The 17,049-nt window shown below is 40.9% G+C and overlaps 1 protein-coding gene across 1 annotated transcript in view; it reads left to right on the forward strand.

The window, feature by feature from the left end:
* Positions 1-17,049, forward strand: part of Phlpp1 (PH domain and leucine rich repeat protein phosphatase 1) — a 226,459-nt gene that overhangs the window by 141,386 nt on the left and 68,024 nt on the right. Inside the window, exons 5-6 of the mRNA XM_050119746.1 lie at positions 12,825-12,971; positions 13,472-13,702. Of these exons, the coding sequence (XP_049975703.1) occupies positions 12,825-12,971; positions 13,472-13,702 (378 nt within the window). The remainder of the gene's footprint in view (positions 1-12,824; positions 12,972-13,471; positions 13,703-17,049) is intronic.

Here is a 17,049-nt window from a genome sequence, read left to right on the forward strand (position 1 = left end):
CTAGTGGCCTCTCCTTTTCATTTGTATCCTTTTTTTTCTTTCTTAGCTCATGTAGTCTTCCTGACAGAACTTAGCACTCTTCCAAACACCTATTACTTGGGTACTGCTCCCCTTCTGGTATAGGTATTTGTCTTTTTGCCTGTTAACTAGCAAAGACAGTGAGTACATCTTTTCCTCAGGCTATGTCAGTTCTATGTGAGAGGATTCCTTTAGCTTCTTAATGATGCATGCCAAGATTGAGAGGATGTGGAAGAGAATCAGAATCTCAAGGTTAAACATGTAGATTTTTGTCTTGTCCTCTTGTTTGCTGTGCCTGATGTCTTTGAACCAGTAATTCTCTGGGTTAGTTTCTTTGTGAATAAACTCTTTGGCTGGAATCGACGAGATCTAATGTCTCCTTATCCCCCACCCTGTGTGTGTGTGACAGAAATATAGGACAGGCATACACAGGCATGTACATCCTTGTGGGTTCCTCCCAGATACACAGGTCCATCTAACTACTGCCCATATTGAGAAATAGATTGTTATCACCATACAACAACCCTCTCTCTGCCCCCTTGTTAACACTCATGATCTCTGTCCTGACCTCTGACACTGACTCAATCTTACCTGCTTATATAGTAGACATAAGTGGATCATATAGTGAGTGCATGTATCCAGTTTCTTTCTTACATTACTCCTTGCTTTGCTTGTTAAAAGCAAAACAATGTTTATCTTGGTATTTAGCTCAGCAGTCCAGACTGGCCGACTCAAATGACCTGTATCACATTTTACATTATATAAGCACTGTTTTGTTCTCTGTTGCCTTAAGGTTGAACAGGTGTGGCTAAGAGACTTGGTCTGTGACATTAGAGATGCTGGGCTGACATTTTATTATGTTGCCCTTAAGAAAACAAAGACTTCAAACTAGGTTCTTCTTAAACAACTTACTGTGCAGTACTTGTGTGACATCCATTGTTCAAATTTGTTTTCAAAGTAATAAGTAATAAACACGCTCACACACATAAAGACATATATATTAATGCTAGTGATAAAAATTATAATATATATTTATACTTCAGAAATCACTAATTACGTTTTTAAGTTACAGTTTTCGTAAGCTCATTCTTTGCTGGCATACATGCTTTTTAAAAAAGACTTATGTGTATGAGTTTCTTTGCTGCATGTAAGTATGTGTTAAATAGAAATTACTTGAAAATGTTTTGCCTGTCCTGGATTGCTTTGTTCTCACTGTTATTCATAAACATTGATGGAAGCCCTCGTTTTACCTCTTGCACTTTGTCAAGTGCTATAGAGAAGCAAAGCTAGCACCAGTAGCCAGGCTGCTCTGGAGTGGGGCTACTTTCATAGGAAGAGTACTAACTTTTGTCTTAAGGTATTTTGTTATTTAAGAATTTCTTGCCTGCATATATTGTACTTTAATAAAATCCACCACTACTACCTCCCCTCTAGTTCCTCTCCAAGTTCCCCCACCCACTTTTGCCTCCCAATTTAATATACCCCCTTATTTTCTTGAAAATGGGCTATTTTCTCACATAAAATATCCTGATTACAGTTTCCCCTCCCTCAGCTTCTTCCAGTCCCTCTCCTTCTCCCCTCCCCAACTGGATAAACTCCTCTTTTCTCTCTCATTAGAAAAGTATAGGCTTCAAACAACAAAGCCAATAAAAAAAATACAGTATGATAAAACAAAGACTATCTCTTTGAGGTTGGATGAAGAAAAAAAAAAAAAAAAAAAAAAAAAAAAAAAGGAGAAAGAGGAGGAGGAAAAGAGCCCAAGTGAGAGCGCACAGGAATCAGAGTCCCACTTGTCCACACGTTCATGAGTCCCATAAAAATACTAAACTGAAAGCCATAATATGTATGCAGAGGACCTGGTGCAGGCCCTGAGCTTGCTGCTTCAGTCTCTGTGAGTTCATAAGAGCTTTGCTTAGCTTGTTTGGAGGGCCTTTTTCTCCCGGTGTCCTCCCTCCCTCCTGGCTCTTGCACTCTGTCTACCAGGAGGTTCCCTGAGCTTTGGGGGAGGGATTTGATGCAGACTGAATGGAAAGTGAGAACACAGTGTTCCTAGGTATGGCTGAAGAGGTCTATGGTAGGTGTGAAGGAGAGCACAGCCAGAGGCACCTTGAAGGGTCCAGACTGAACATGGCCAGCATGAACCAGACCATGGTGGAAAGGGGGGGGGGTGAGAGAGGAAAGAAGAGGGCAAGGGGATCAAGAGAGATCTAGAAGCTGAACCAGGCAGGAGCCAAGACAGATTGTATACCAAGAGGCCAAGTAGTCAAAAAGGATCAGGCTGGGGGAAGGGCAGGGTAGCATACCCCCTGGGAGGGAGAGGTTTAGGGTAGGGGGCAGGGTGAGAGGTTTGGAGAGGGGCTCCTCTCATGAGTCCCATGAGAGGTACTGAGACTTATCCAAGGTTTGTGGTTCCCTGTCATCATTCCCATCTGCTACAGGAGGAAGCTTCTTGATGGCTGAGCAAAAGTCTTTCCAGACTACAAAAGCGTGACGATCACAGGAAGTTTAGTTTGAAATCATTAGTAGCTTCACAAAAGTATAATGTAAGGTTTAAGTAAGTGTGCCGTGATTAAGCTAGTCAATGAGTTCAGTGCAAACAAGAGCAGGAAGAGCCCAGGCCACGTCTGCTTTAGGAAAGTCATGTTCACAGCTTCTTTCAGGAGTGCGATCCCTGCATTGTTAAGAATGAAAAGTTTTTACGCCCCGGTAAATCTCTTCGCCAATGCACTAATCAAAATCAAACCAAATTAGAAAAAGCCCAGGTTTAATGGATGCCGGCGCTCCTGGGTGGCAGGGGAAGGGAGACTGGAAAACCATGTGTTTGTTTTCTGGGTACAGTTTAAATAGCCTTTGGTCTTGAGCATCTCATGGGGGCAGGTGTTCAAGACAGGGTTTCTCTGTAGCTTTGGAGCCTGTCCTGGAACTAGCTCTTGTAGACCAGGCTGGCCTCGAACTCCCAGAGATCTGCCAGTCTCTGCCTCCTGAGTCCGTATCTCTATATACATAGATTAATGTGTCACCACAGCAGCTTCTTTTTCTAGTAGATGATGAGTAATACAGAGACCCACAACTGCTCAGCATCTGGAGAGTAAGAGGCTATGGAGTGCTCAGTTCTAAATGGTAATGCATATCACAGTCCTTGCCCTGAGGTTCAAGGATCATTGAAGAAGAGGAAGTGAAAAGGTTTTAGAAGTCAGAGAGAGTGGACATCTGCCATGAAGAGGTGGCAGGAGAGTCAGAAGCTGGAGAGGGCAATGCAGAGATTAGCATAGAACAGGGGCCTACAGCAGAAGGAGTGGAGCCTCTCTGTGTCTCTCTGTACAGCTCATTGTGCGTGGTACAGAGACACAAGAAATGGAAACTAATTTTCTAAACATAGCTTTATGTCTCTAACAGTTTGTGTTTTTTGCTTGGGAGAATTGAAACCATTAGTATTCAGCTATTATCAAAAGATTTAAATTTATTCATGTCATTTTGTTAATTTTGTAGCATTTAATATCATTAGAAATTTGTACTGTAAGTGACTTGAAAAAACCACTTGAATTATTAATGAATCATTTTTACTATAGCACTGGAACGTGCATATGCAAAAAGGATAAGTGTACCATTAGATATTTACGCAATATTTCTTTCAGTAGTGATTTGTTGTTTGTTGCTGTTGTTTGAGTGTGATAATTTATTCCCTGGCAGAATTCTATGCAGTAGTTTATAAAAGTTTGTTTTAGACCAGCTGGCCTTGGTGAGTTCCCGATAGAACATCCCCATTGTCTCAGTGTGTGGGTGCACCCCTCGCGGTCCTGAGTTCTTTGCTCGTGCTCTCTCTCCTTCTGCTCCTGATTTGGACCTAGGGATTTCAGTCCGGTGCTCCAATATGGGTCTCTGTCTCCTTTCATCGCCTGATGAAGGTTAATATCCAGGAGGATGCCTATATGTTTTTCTTTGATTTCACCTTTTATTTAGCTTTTCTAGGATCACAAATTATAGGCTCAATGGGATAAAACCAGACTCACTGAACATAGTGGACAATGAGGACTGCTGAGCAGTCAAGAACAATGGCAATGGGTTTTTGTTCCTACTGCACATACTGGCTTTGTGGGAGCCTAGGCAGTTTGGATGCTCACCTTATTAGACCTGGAAGGAGGTGGGTGGTCCTTGGACTTCCCACAGGGCAGGGAACTCATGCAGGGCTGATGAGGGAGGGGGAGTTGATTGGGGGAAGGGGAGGGAAATGGGAGGCGGTGGCAGGGAGGAGGCCGAAATCTTTAATAAATAAATAAATAAATTTAAAAAAAGAGAGAGAGAAACCTACATAGAGCTATAATTCATATTTATCCCATCTCTCCCTTTTGACACCAGTTATTTCATTTTATATTTCATGTAAATATACCCCACAGGTAAATTAAAGGATAAATGAGGTTTTTTTGATATAAAAATTTAAAATAATCTGTAATAAGTGAGTTTTTTAAACAAATCCTAAATACTGTTACTTTGAGAAGCTTGAAAAAAAAGTTTGTTTTAAAAAAAGGCATAGAAATAGTAGTATAACCTTGACTTTTACACATTTGATTTTTGTCTTACTTATAGTATAATTCTCTCTCATAAAGACACATTTTATTCTGTTTAAGCACTTCACTCAGCTTTGAATTCCTAAAAGGCAGAGATCAGCTTCCCTCAGAGGTGATTCCCACTGTGAAGTAGACCACTAAGTACCTGTGAATGAGCACATGAGAGGAAGGTGGGAACTGCTGCTGGTCATTCCTTTCCATGCTAATCTCACTCTCCTTTGTGAATGAGCACATGAGAGGACGGTGGGAACTGCTGCTGGTCACTCACTTCCATGCTGATCTCACTCTCCTTTGTGAATGAGCACATGAGAGGATGGTGGGAACGGCTGTTGGTCATTCCTTTCCATGCTAATCACACTCTCCTTTGTGAATGAGCACATGAGAGGACGGTGGGAACTGCTGCTGGTCATTCCCTTCCATGCTGATCTCACTCTCCTTTGTGAATGAGCACATGAGAGGATGGTGGGAACGGCTGTTGGTCACTCACTTCCATGCTGATCTCACTTTCCTTTGTGAATGAGCACATGAGAGGACGGTGGGAACTGCTGCTGGTCACTCACTTCCATGCTGATCTCACTCTCCTTTGTGAATGAGCACATGAGAGGATGGTGGGAACGGCTGTTGGTCATTCCTTTCCATGCTAATCACACTCTCCTTTGTGAATGAGCACATGAGAGGACGGTGGGAACTGCTGCTGGTCATTCCCTTCCATGCTGATCTCACTCTCCTTTGTGAATGAGCACATGAGAGGATGGTGGGAACGGCTGTTGGTCACTCACTTCCATGCTGATCTCACTTTCCTTTGTGAATGAGCACATGAGAGGACGGTGGGAACTGCTGCTGGTCACTCACTTCCATGCTGATCTCACTCTCCTTTGTGAATGAGCACATGAGAGGACGGTGGGAACGGCTGTTGGTCATTCCTTTCCATGCTAATCACACTCTCCTTTGCAATGAGCTTTTGTGGCAACTTGTAGAAGGAAGTGCAACTTGTAACTTGTCATTTTTCTTTGGTTGAAGGTTTGATGGGGAAAAAAACTGTATAATGAGACTCCTTAAGAAATATGACATGGAAATTTGAAACAGAATTGGTAGTAGGAAAAAGAAAGTAAGTTTTAAATGGATAGCATGATAATGTTTTTGTTTTTCGAAAGCAAAAACTAAAACAAAACTCCCAAAGCAAAGCAAAAAGCACCACCAGTCTCTAAAATAGTTCACATTCTCTCTCCACTGCCTTACTAGAATGCGCACCCTATTGCCTTCACCCCTCCCAAGCCAGGTCTGGCTTCTGTCCCATTTCCCCTTGAAAGCATATTTCCAAAGACATTTGGAGAGTCTGGTTATTTCCAGTTCTGTGTGCTTATTTCCTCCTTTGGTTTGTAAACATTCTTACTCTTTTATTACACACACCTCTTACTATGTTCTTTAGAAATATTTTAAATTGACTTCTATTTGTAAATTTCTTGATCATAGGGATGGAATGTCTCTGCTTTTGTATTTCCTGTTTCCTCTTTATATTTAGCCTAGGGATGAATGGAGTGAGGGCAGAGAGGTACAGAGGTTCAGTTATTGGTTTCCCCATCACCAAGGACAGTAGGTTTCCAAAATGCCTTGAGCAATGCAATTCATATATAGCACTAATTAAGATGGCAGTGGTCCCTTAAAGAAGCCTTTTGATTGTTCACAATGTAATGTGGCACCTAACCACCAATGTCAGTGAACCTTAGGTGTGTATGTTAGAGTTGGGGTAGTATAAATAAGTCTATCACCTAAAACAAGGTCAGAGTTGCTTCCCTTAGAAGGAGTGAATTAAAGACTTGAGAAATGAATTTCGTTCCAAGTAGGTGTGAAATTTATTTTCACTGAAAAGGAGGGGGGAGTGGTGGGAGAGACCATGAAGGTGTCTGGGCAAGCATGGTGTGATGTAACAGAGTGACCCCTGTGGAGAAGTGAGGTGGAGGAACTCCTAATTCTGCTTCAGTTTCTACATATTTGGTCCTCATGGGATAGGAAACAAATGACCCCATGGGTGGGTGGAGGCTTTCAACATTCCAATAGTAGGAAGTTATTAATTTATCCTTACCACACTTTAACATTTGCAGGCTTTAAGAAATTGTTTTTGCTTTTCTCAGTAATTTCTGGAAAGTCATTTCAGTGGTGATAGCACTCATTGCAAACTGGAACAAGAAGTGGCATGTGTTCTGCTCATCTACTAGATTTAGAATGTAATACTTAGGATACTCTTCCATGTAAATAAAGGTTGTAAAGGTTGGAGATGATCACTGAAGACAGGGGTCATGCAAAGGAATAATATAGCCAGTACCTCATGCTGCTGGAGGAATGGAGATTCCCAGCATGGGGTTGAGACTTGTAGGATGATGAAGGAATTCCATAGAATGTTTGGAATACCCCCTCTCCAGTTAGCTGTTACCCACACTGCAGCTTTTTGCACAGCTGGGCTTTGCAGCTGGAATTTGGATCCTCTTGGGATGCTTTCCATTTCATAGGCTTCCTATTTTCCTGCCCTGAGCCTTGGGATGGCTTAGGGCTCTGGGACCCTGCAGGCTTAGTCTTCCTTTCAGCTTTCTCTGCCACCTCAGCTTTGCCAGACACGGCCCGTTTTCTCTTTCTCTCAGACAGCACTTTCTAAACAGAAATTTAAAAGAAAAAAGAATTCTGTTACCCAGATTGTGTTAACTTTGTCAAACTATTGACTTCTTCTAAGTTGCTTTTTAACTTTTTATCCCACTTAGGGATAAATATGTGGGGAGTGTAGTGACTTTAAAAGCCTCTGGTAGATTGTAATTCAGCCATGTAATTCTGCCCAACTCCATTTTTCTGTTGTTTTATTAATCTCTGTGCTGTCTTCTCCAAGCCTTAACCTAATTTTAAGAGTCTGGTGCCACACACAGCCTTTGTGGTGTTGCTGTTCAGAGTAACAGTAGCTGCTCAGTCTGCATCTCCTAGGGGACATCAGGCTAGCGGATGCTCTGCCTTATGGCAGTAGATAATGAATGTCTTTTTGAGTTAAGACTTGGGGACATCTTTAGCATCATTATTGATGGCTTATGAAATGTGTCCTTTGGTGGCCAGTGTAAGCACACTGCTGGAGCAGAACGTTTCTTTGTCTGCCCTTTTCGTTTAATTCCCAGTGTTCACACAATACCTGTGTAACTGTTGTAACCTAAAGTCCCAAGAGAGTTTGTTTTTGTCCTAAGTAACTAATTTTGATGCTGTTTGCCACATGCCATTCAGATGGGAACGGAAGGTTTGGATGATGGCATGGTGCCCTCAGGTTATTGACAGTGGCTGTGTAAAAGGTGGAACACATCCATCTCTTTCTGGGCGGATGACAGGAAGGGGAGGTGTTATTTTTGTGATAAATACAAAGTTTTTCTAGATGAATACAAGTGTCTCTCTGCTGAGATGCTCTGTGGTTAAGCATTAACCAGACTTTACCACCCTGGGCATTCCTTTTCTATTTGAATTTTGCCTGCTTATTCTTTCCCAAGTATTCCCTGTAGTTATGCCCTGTAAGTCAGTGTTTCCCAAAATAAGGTTCAGGAGGCACCCACGCTAGACACACACTGGTGTTTCTTGGAGTCATTGGAGTCTCTTCTCTGTCCCTGGCTTCAGTCAGACCCTCCGGTCACAGAGCCAGGAGTCAGAATGCTGCTGTTCTGTCTCCAGTCAATAGCCTGTTGCACCCTACAGTGAGACCCCTCTGAGCAAGCACAACACTCTTCTCTAAGTTCCCACCTTCTACTTCATATGCTGCAGCTCTCTCCTCAAATATTCTGAGTGCCTGGGGCATAGCATCGTGCCTCCTTTCTCATCTGTGTCGTCCATGTCAGCAGTGAGGATTCAGGTTGTCAAGTGAATGATGCTTTGGTGCCAGGATGATGTAGTAGCTATCTATCCTTCGTGACGTTTGTGGGGTTGGGTTTTTCTTTATTTCTCCGTGATAAGACGCTTGCGCCTCTCATCTCTCATAGTGCATTCCTGTGACTTAGCTCTCCTTGGTGGCTTTTGCTCATGTACATTTTCTCATTCCTTTGGGGATGTGCTGCTTTGATGTCAAAGGTCTCTGGCTTTCCTCATATACTCTTGCATGAGTCAACTGTACTTTTAACAAAGCACACTCACCTCTTTGTGTTGAGAAGGGAAATTCTGGTCTGTTTTCTGTCTTGTGCAGAAATCTTCTAACATTGTTTCTTGTCTTACTTGCGTAGTAGTTAATGTGAAATCTCTTCTGAATAGTGTTGGCAGTTAGATTTTCTTCTGCTGGGTAGGTCTGTTGATTAAAAAGAAAGAAGAAGAAAGAATGTGATCATGGGCACATAAAGAAAAGAAGCAAGTTCCTTAGAGATTTTAAGCATAGCATATTCCTATGTTGTCAGTTTGTAAAAGAATCATATGACATACTTAAAATCTACTGCCTGCTTTTTCCCACATAATGACTGTCTTGTGATCTAGAGTGTTTTTATTATTAGGGAGGCTGTGTGTAATACCTCACACCTAGATAGCAGAGTTAACTGTGGAGTTTCTCTCCTTCCACCTTTACATGGATTCCAGGGATCAAACTGGGGTCTCCAGGCTGGTACAGTATACCTCTTACCCTGTAAGCCATCTTGCCAGGCCTTTGCCATTGTCCTTTGAGCTGTCGTGTGTGTGTGTGTGTGTGTGTGTGTGTGTGTGTGTGTGTTTAACCTAGTATAGTATCTGATCAGTAAATGCTGTCTCTTATTTGAATAGTATTAATGAGGATTAAAATATAAATGTCTTTTTAGGGAATGCTTTAATTTGCCATTACTACAGTAGGCCGATTGTAATTATTCCTAATGTTGAGCATTCTATGTCTCTGTCTTTTGTTACTTTAGAAAATTCCTGTCTAGAGCTGATTGGTCTGGGGATTGACTCAACTAGCAGGTGCAGAGCATGCACCCCTACTTTAGCTATGCTGCCTTAGGTTTTAATATCTACAGGAGAGCTTTTGCTAGATTTTGAGCATATCTTTTTGTAGCAGTAGATTTACAATTTAAGCCAAGTTAAATATTCATGTATTTATTTCTGTTTTCTAATCATATGAAATGGTGTTGTGCTTATTTTGCCGGCTCCAAGAGTCATTTATGGTGTTGAGAACATAGATTGGGTGGTTTCAGTTTATTTTAGCTCAGATGTTGAGAAGTTCATTGTTTGCCATGGTTGTATTTGTGAACTTCTGAACCCCAGAAGGCAGGCAGTGCTCCCTGAACTGAGGCTGGTGGACTGCTCAGCTCTTGGGGCAGAAGGGCATACATAAATCCACGTGGATCCATCTCAAGAATTGTAAAGGGCTGATATGTGCCAGGAAATTGAGAAGAGATGGAAGTTCAGTCATAAGGCAGTAGCTTTTCGGTGTGATGGTAATGTGAGCACCAGAAGATGAGTCGTGCCTTCTGAGGAGGAGGTATTCGTAGTAATGCCGATGCTGGCCTTGGGAGCCAAGAGGTTTTCATCTCCCCACAATTACAGACAGCACCAGGACGACAGTGGGGCGGAAGGTATTTCCTGTTGAGCCCCTCTGCATCCAGGAGCATGAGCCTCTATCGTGCAAAGTACTCTCTGCTTTTTAACTGTTCTGTACGTGTTGGTTGCTTGTTTCATACCTGACATACTATGGGATCAAGTTTCCAATTGGATAGAGCAACAAGAAGGGCTTCAGTTGCAAGAGTACATGGATGGTAAGTCAGATGTGTTGATGATTGAATTCTCTCATTCATTTGCTTACCTATTGTTCCTTGAGGTCAAGTATACGGTAAACACTATAAAGAGGGTTTTGGCCCCCTCCCAAGGTTAGTCTTCCTAAAGAGAAACCTTACTGTTTGCAGTAGATGAGCTGAAAACCTCAAGGTGGCCTCTCAGACCAGTAGCTAAGCATGGTTTGGGAATCTGTTGTGGAAGACAGAAAAGCACAAACTAAATCTTACTGCCCATGCTTTTCTTTGTTTTATTTAAGCAGCAGCAGCGTTTCTCTTATTCTCCCCAGTGTATGAATTTTTAAAATAAGCATCAAAAAATAATGATTTATATAGTAAATGATTTTTATGTAATTAGTGACTAAAAAGAAAATAGACTGTTCCTACCAGTCTACAACAAAGGACATAAAGGGGGCTGTTTGGAGGAAAGAGGCAGGGACAGGGCAAATGGAAAAGTGCAATATACACTGTGTGTAAAAATTCCATAATTTAGTATATTAACTGAAAATTACTAATAAAGAAATAGTAAATGTGGACCAGAGTTAAGATAAAAAATGAAAATTATTGAAAGTAAATATTAAAAGAAATTCAGAGTAGGTTCTATCACTCTGGGATGAAATAAAAATAAAACCTTCTTAATGAAAAAACAAAAAAAGAAGTCCATAAAGGAAAGAATAACAAATTTGAGCCAATAGAACCTAAAAACAGTGTGCGGCAAGATGCATACTGGTCAACAGCATGCAAACTACAAGGAGGCAGTATTTATAATATATGCCGATCATACTCGCAAAGTTCCTCAAACTTTTTAAAAGCCCAGTAGAAAAATGGACAGATGATATGGGTGTCTTTGGGAGACATTTTGTGAATACGAGTCCCCTTTGTAAAAAGTTCAGCTTTACTGAGAAATACAGATGAAACTGACTTTTCATCTTTGTCTTCAGATTAGAAACAATTGGGAGGATGTGGGTGGCAGTGATTGAAGGCGTGGAAGAACTCTTTCTGAATGGCTGATAGGAAGAATGAGTTTGCAGGTTTTTGTTTTAAAATTTTGTGTCATATATTGAAATATTAATTACTATATTCTTTTTTTCATTAGTTATACTTTCAGAAATACAAATTCACAGTTCCCCTTTCAGGAACTTTTGAGCCCATTTGGGTTTTGGAATCAGAGATTTTTCATATCACATGGAGTGAGGCCTGAAGACAGATCGACCAGAACGTTTTGGTTTCTGGAGAACAAATGAGTATTCATGTCAGTAGGTCATCTTTGGTACCAATTGAGTCAATGCCAGAGATTTCAATTTTTTTTTCCTTCAGGATCTTTTGGATTTCAGAATTATGGCTAAAACAGAGCCCTGGCAATAAAGTTGAACATCAGTATCCTGGATGTGGATGTGGACTGAACCTGCAGGGGAGGGGGACTGCAAAGAGTAGGATGAGCCAAAACTCGTTCTTTACACACTTCTCTAGTTTCCTGGGATAAATGTGCGTCTGTTATTTTGGTTATCCAATAAAGGCAACGTTCTTGTGACCCAGTGAGTGATCTTAGGACTGCAGCCTGGCAGCTCTTCATGCGTACGTCACCTGAGCCTGTAAGGATGAACTGGTGCAGAGTGAGGACCAAGCCCACAGCTAAGCTTACAGCCAGTCCTTAATGACGTAACATTGAGTCAAAGTTTTAATTTCTAAAAGTATGTTCCACAGTAAATCACAATTTTAACAAGAGCTGTTGCTCTGAAATGAAAGTCCTTTCTCCTATTGAATTGTTTTTAACTAGCACAGTGATGTTGAATAATGTTTAAAGAAAACGGACTAGGGATATAGGGATATTAGCTCACTAGTATAGTGCTTGTTTAACTGGTAAATTCTGCTGTAATAGTCATAATAATAATGGGAAAATGGTTTTAATAATGGGAAAAATGGTGCAAAAATAGTACTAATTTTTCTCTGTCAATTCACTGAGTATTGCTGTCGTTCTCACTTTGAGTACTTATGGACATGATTAAAAATAGAACTACTAGGGTAAATGCCACAGCTCACTTGAGCGTTTGCACCTGAAATGAGTGAGTCCTTGGGTTCAGTCTCTAGTATGAAGACCTCACAAAGCAAAACCATCCAGACACTCCATCATAAGTGTGCTTTGTTCTTGGACAAAAAAATAGATAAACTTATGTAACAAAGACTAATTAATATCATGGCTGAAATAATCATACCATTGAAAGCAACACATAGACAGAAGGCCCTCCCACACCAACAATGGAGTTTAAAAAGTTGTTCCAGTAGAACTTACTCCTCAGTCAACCTGATTTTACAATAGCAAGGCTTTCTGATATATGTTTATATTTTAGGTAAAACACCGGCCTTTGGGTCAGATTCACTCTGCACTTTGCTATTCCCTATGCCTTGAAGAGATGGATTCTACCTCAGTTAGATGCAGGAATAGAGTGGGAGTATCCTCCAGGCTATGTGACATTTGTTTCTTTTTTCTCTCTTCCTGTGATAGGTTCACCAAGCTGAAGAGCCTTAACCTTTCCAATAACCACTTAGGAGTCTTTCCATCAGCAGTCTGCAGCATTCCTACCCTAGCAGAGCTGAATGTGTCTTGCAATACTCTTCGAGAAGTGCCAGCAGCTGTTGGAGCTATGCAGAAGTACGTACTTTAAACCACGGGGGAATCTGGGAAGCTCCGTGGAAGTTTCACATCATGTTAGTTTGTTCTGTATGCCAAGGAAGTGCTGGCTTCACATCTAGCAGTAAGGCATGTGTAGTGTGTAGAGGTCACTTGTTAGGACTTTACTTTTTCAAAGGCTTGTAAAAAACTAAAATATGGTTTTAAACTGCAGTTCCTATGAATTAGTATATCCAAGCATAGAAGAGGAGTTTTCATTATCTGAAGTATTAGAAATTAATTTAAGAAAAAATAAGTGGTGCATATGGGGGCAGATTTGTATTGCAGTTAGCATACTTCCCCATGTAGACCTTTGCAAGTTGAGGAAGTAGGTAACATTTCCCATTTTAGTAGAAAGTTAAGATCCTTATTTCCAACCGCTGTCCTTATGCATTTTGCAGTGTTACAGTAATGCAATCTTCATGAACTTGTATGTTGAAAATGTACATTTTTCTGTGTAATTGTTATGTCTTCTTTGATAGCTTGCAGACATTTTTGCTGGATGGGAATTTTCTCCAGTCTCTTCCTGCCGAGCTGATGAACATGCACCAGCTCAGCTATCTGGGTCTTTCCTTTAATGAATTCACTGACATCCCGGAGGTATTGGAGAAGTTGACTGCTGTGGATAAGCTCTGTATGGCTGGGAACTGTATGGAGACCCTCAGACTACAGGCTTTAAGAAGAATGCCTCATATTAAACACGTGGACCTACGGTAACCTCTTTTGAGAAATGCATCTCGTTTGAGTGACTGGCTTGTATTGTTGGGTAAACTAGTCCACAGAGGGAAGAAATGATGAATTATGGGGATTTCTTCTTCCCTGAAGCTTGCTTTAAAAAAAAATCCCACTTTGGTTTTGTGAACCTGAATCCAGTTTTTAATTCGCGTGAATATATGGGAGCACTGGAGAGGACTCTTTATATAAACTGGAAATCATCGAGAGCATGGTGGATTACATTGTTCCCAGTCTGAGACATTTGATACTGTGGAGCATCTCTTGTTTTCTGTTTGTTTGTTTTTCCTTAACTTAATGTACATATTAAATTAAAATGTTTTAATTTCTTCTCTGTCCATTCAAGTGGCACAGAGTTTTGCTTATCATTCTTCACAAAACATAAATTCTGTTATTAATCTCCAGTCAGATACAAGGTTAGCTGCCCCTTCTACTCTGATCCCTCATAAAAGCAGAGAGCCTTCATTTTAGTCTAACCACTCTGAAACCCAACCAGAAGCCTTGGCACTGTCCTTGCTGCCCATGGGTACTTTGTCATCAGTCTTTGGAAGGTCAGGTTCTACTGTTTTGGTTTTTTTTTTTTTTTGCTTGTTTGTTTTTTCAAGATAGTGTTTTTCTGTGTAGCTTTGGAAGCTGTCCTTGAACTCGCTCTGTAGACCAGGCTGGCCTTGAACTCACAGAAATTCACCTGCTTCTGCCTCTTGAGTGTTGGGATTAAAGACAGGTGCCAGCACCACTGAGCTAGTGATTTTTAATCACTGAGATACCTTATGCAAAAGGATCCATGTTTTCATTCTCTTATAGATTTATTTTATTCTATGTGTATGAGTGTTCTGCCTGAATACACCTATGTACCACGTACACGCCCAGTTCCCACTGATGTCAGAAGAAGGTGTCGAGTCCCCTAGAAATGATGTTATGGACAACTATGAGCTGCCATGTAGATGCTAGGAACTCAATCCTGGTCCTCAGCAAAGGCTAGCAAGTGCATTTAACAGCTGAGCTATCTCTTATGTGCCCAAGGAGAAAGATTTTCAAATTTTATCTTTTTAGAAGAAAAAGAAGAGCCTGTTATGGACTTGACTTCTTACAAAACAATGTACAGGACTGCGTCTTTAGTGCTAGCTTGCTCAGTTTGGTACTTTTTCAACTAAATTATTCCCCCCATTAACCAGAAGTTGATGCCTGCTGGCCATAGTGAGTTAATTTCTATGCTTGTGCTTCTGATTTATAAATTAAAATTAATAATAGAACATAATTTGTGGAGTTGTGGAGAGAATTGAGTTGAGTTGCCTAATAATACTCCCAGCAAAGGGTTATATTCAGTTGTTACCCGACTGAGGCCTGTTTCCACTCCTGAAGCCTGCTCAACTGTCTTTCTTGGCGTCTTCACTCTGTTTGTAGAAGTGGGTCTGTCCTTGTTTTGGTACCTACTTTTCTTCTGAAGCTCATTCAGTAAAGAGCCTTTATTTGCTCCCTTTCTTCCCACTTATGTGGTTTGGCTTGTGGACCACACATCCTGCCAATGGAGAGTTGCTTGGCTTCATCTCTCCTCACACTAAAGAAGGCAGGCTTTCCTAACTAGGTGATGTTAATGGTGTGCAGGACTAGAATCTTAATTTAGCAAATAGAAATAGTTGTAATTTATCTGAATTGGAGAACTTTTTAGAATGGGACAGGGACCAACACTTTGCCTGGTTAAATTTATTTACAAGCATAATGTTATTAACTCTGAGTTAATATATAATTTCATATCTCAGAATTTAGGTCTCTCTTTTTTTTTTCAGTGACTCAATATATATAAATCACACATCAAGGCTTATTATTACTTATAAATGCCTGGTCTTGGCTTGGCTTGCTGCTAGCCAGCTTTTCTTAATTTAACCCATCTACCTTTTGCCTCTGGACTTTTCAACTCTCTCTTACTTGTGTAGATCTTCCTTATTCTGTGGCTGGGTGACTGGCCCTTAATGTCATACTCTCCTTGTTCTCTCCCTTCTTCCTCCTCAGATTCTCCTGTTCATACTCTTTCCACGCCAGCCCGCCTATCCTTTCTCCTGTCTTGCTATTGGCTGTTCAGCTCTTTATTAGACCAATCAGGTGTTTTAGACAAAGAATTACAGCTTCACAGAACTAAGCAAATGCAGCATAAACAAAAGCAATACAACTTAAAACAATATTCTACAAAGGCATTCTTCTGTATAATCAATCATTCCTCAACTTTGCTTAGCCCTCTGTCTTCTTGGGACCAGTTTCATTCAGCTGCCAGTGGACCATTTATCCTTAGTTTTGCTTTTTTACATACTCACCCATACCTGTGAAGTAGTGTTAAGTTTTTCTAGCTTTTACCTGCTTCCAGCCCACTAGCATCCAAGTCCTGTGCATGAGAGGCTCTGTCTTAGAGCTGCTCAGTGTATTCTCCGGCACAGCCTGGGAAGCTCTTGCTGCTCTTCCACAGTGAGATAGAAACCATGTTTTAGAAATGTGTGGTGATTTGACATTGATGCAGTGTTCACACACTTTATGACAGATTGGTTACACGGGAAGAACAGCCAATGAAAGTGTTAGCTTTGAGTAGCAAGTCATATGATAGAAGCTGTGTGCTTGTGTGTTCTGTGATTACTTAGAAATTTAGAAAAGAGCCCCTTCTTGTGGCCTGCTAGGCAATGTTCTTACTTATCCATGATCTCACAGTGTTAGTATATAGTAGGTAAAGCCCTTACTAAGTACTTTGAATGGAAGAGAACATGAATATAGCCAGCCATGTTATATATAAGCCTTCTACTTAGCCTGTAGCACGCTTGAAAGTCACAAACTGCATTGTTCCTGCCTTTGATCTGGAAGCCACAGTGCCACTTCCTGTGAACTACTATTCCCAGCTCTCCACACCCTTGGGATTTAGATGGGTGCTTCCTTCTCAATAGCACCCGCTTTATAGGTTCTCTCTATTTTGTACATTGCTACAATATCATCACATACTCATAGTTCTCCTGTGGAACAGTGCAAAGCACTTCATCTTGTTACTCTGATCAATATAAAGCCAGAGGTCCTCATCCTGTCCTTGCCATGATCATGACCATATCCCTTCACAGTGTACCCAGAACTGGAGCACAGGTATTTCTTTCATTTTCTTAACTATTTTGAAGAATAGGAAAGATGTTTTTCTCATTTTGCAGATAAGAGGTGACTGTTGCTCTGGGTTCTCCACCTAGAGCTAGAAGATAATCCTTCGAGCTGCTCTTCTACACACAGGAATGCCGCCTTTCTTTTCCTCATAGACTTTTTTTAAGTCCTCATTAAAACAGAGTTTTTGATCATCTTGGTACCA

This window comes from Alexandromys fortis, unplaced genomic scaffold, assembly GCF_014885135.2.
Source record: "Alexandromys fortis isolate MF-2015 unplaced genomic scaffold, M_Fortis_MF-2015_v1.1 scaffold_96, whole genome shotgun sequence".
Taxonomy (NCBI): domain Eukaryota; kingdom Metazoa; phylum Chordata; class Mammalia; order Rodentia; family Cricetidae; genus Alexandromys; species Alexandromys fortis.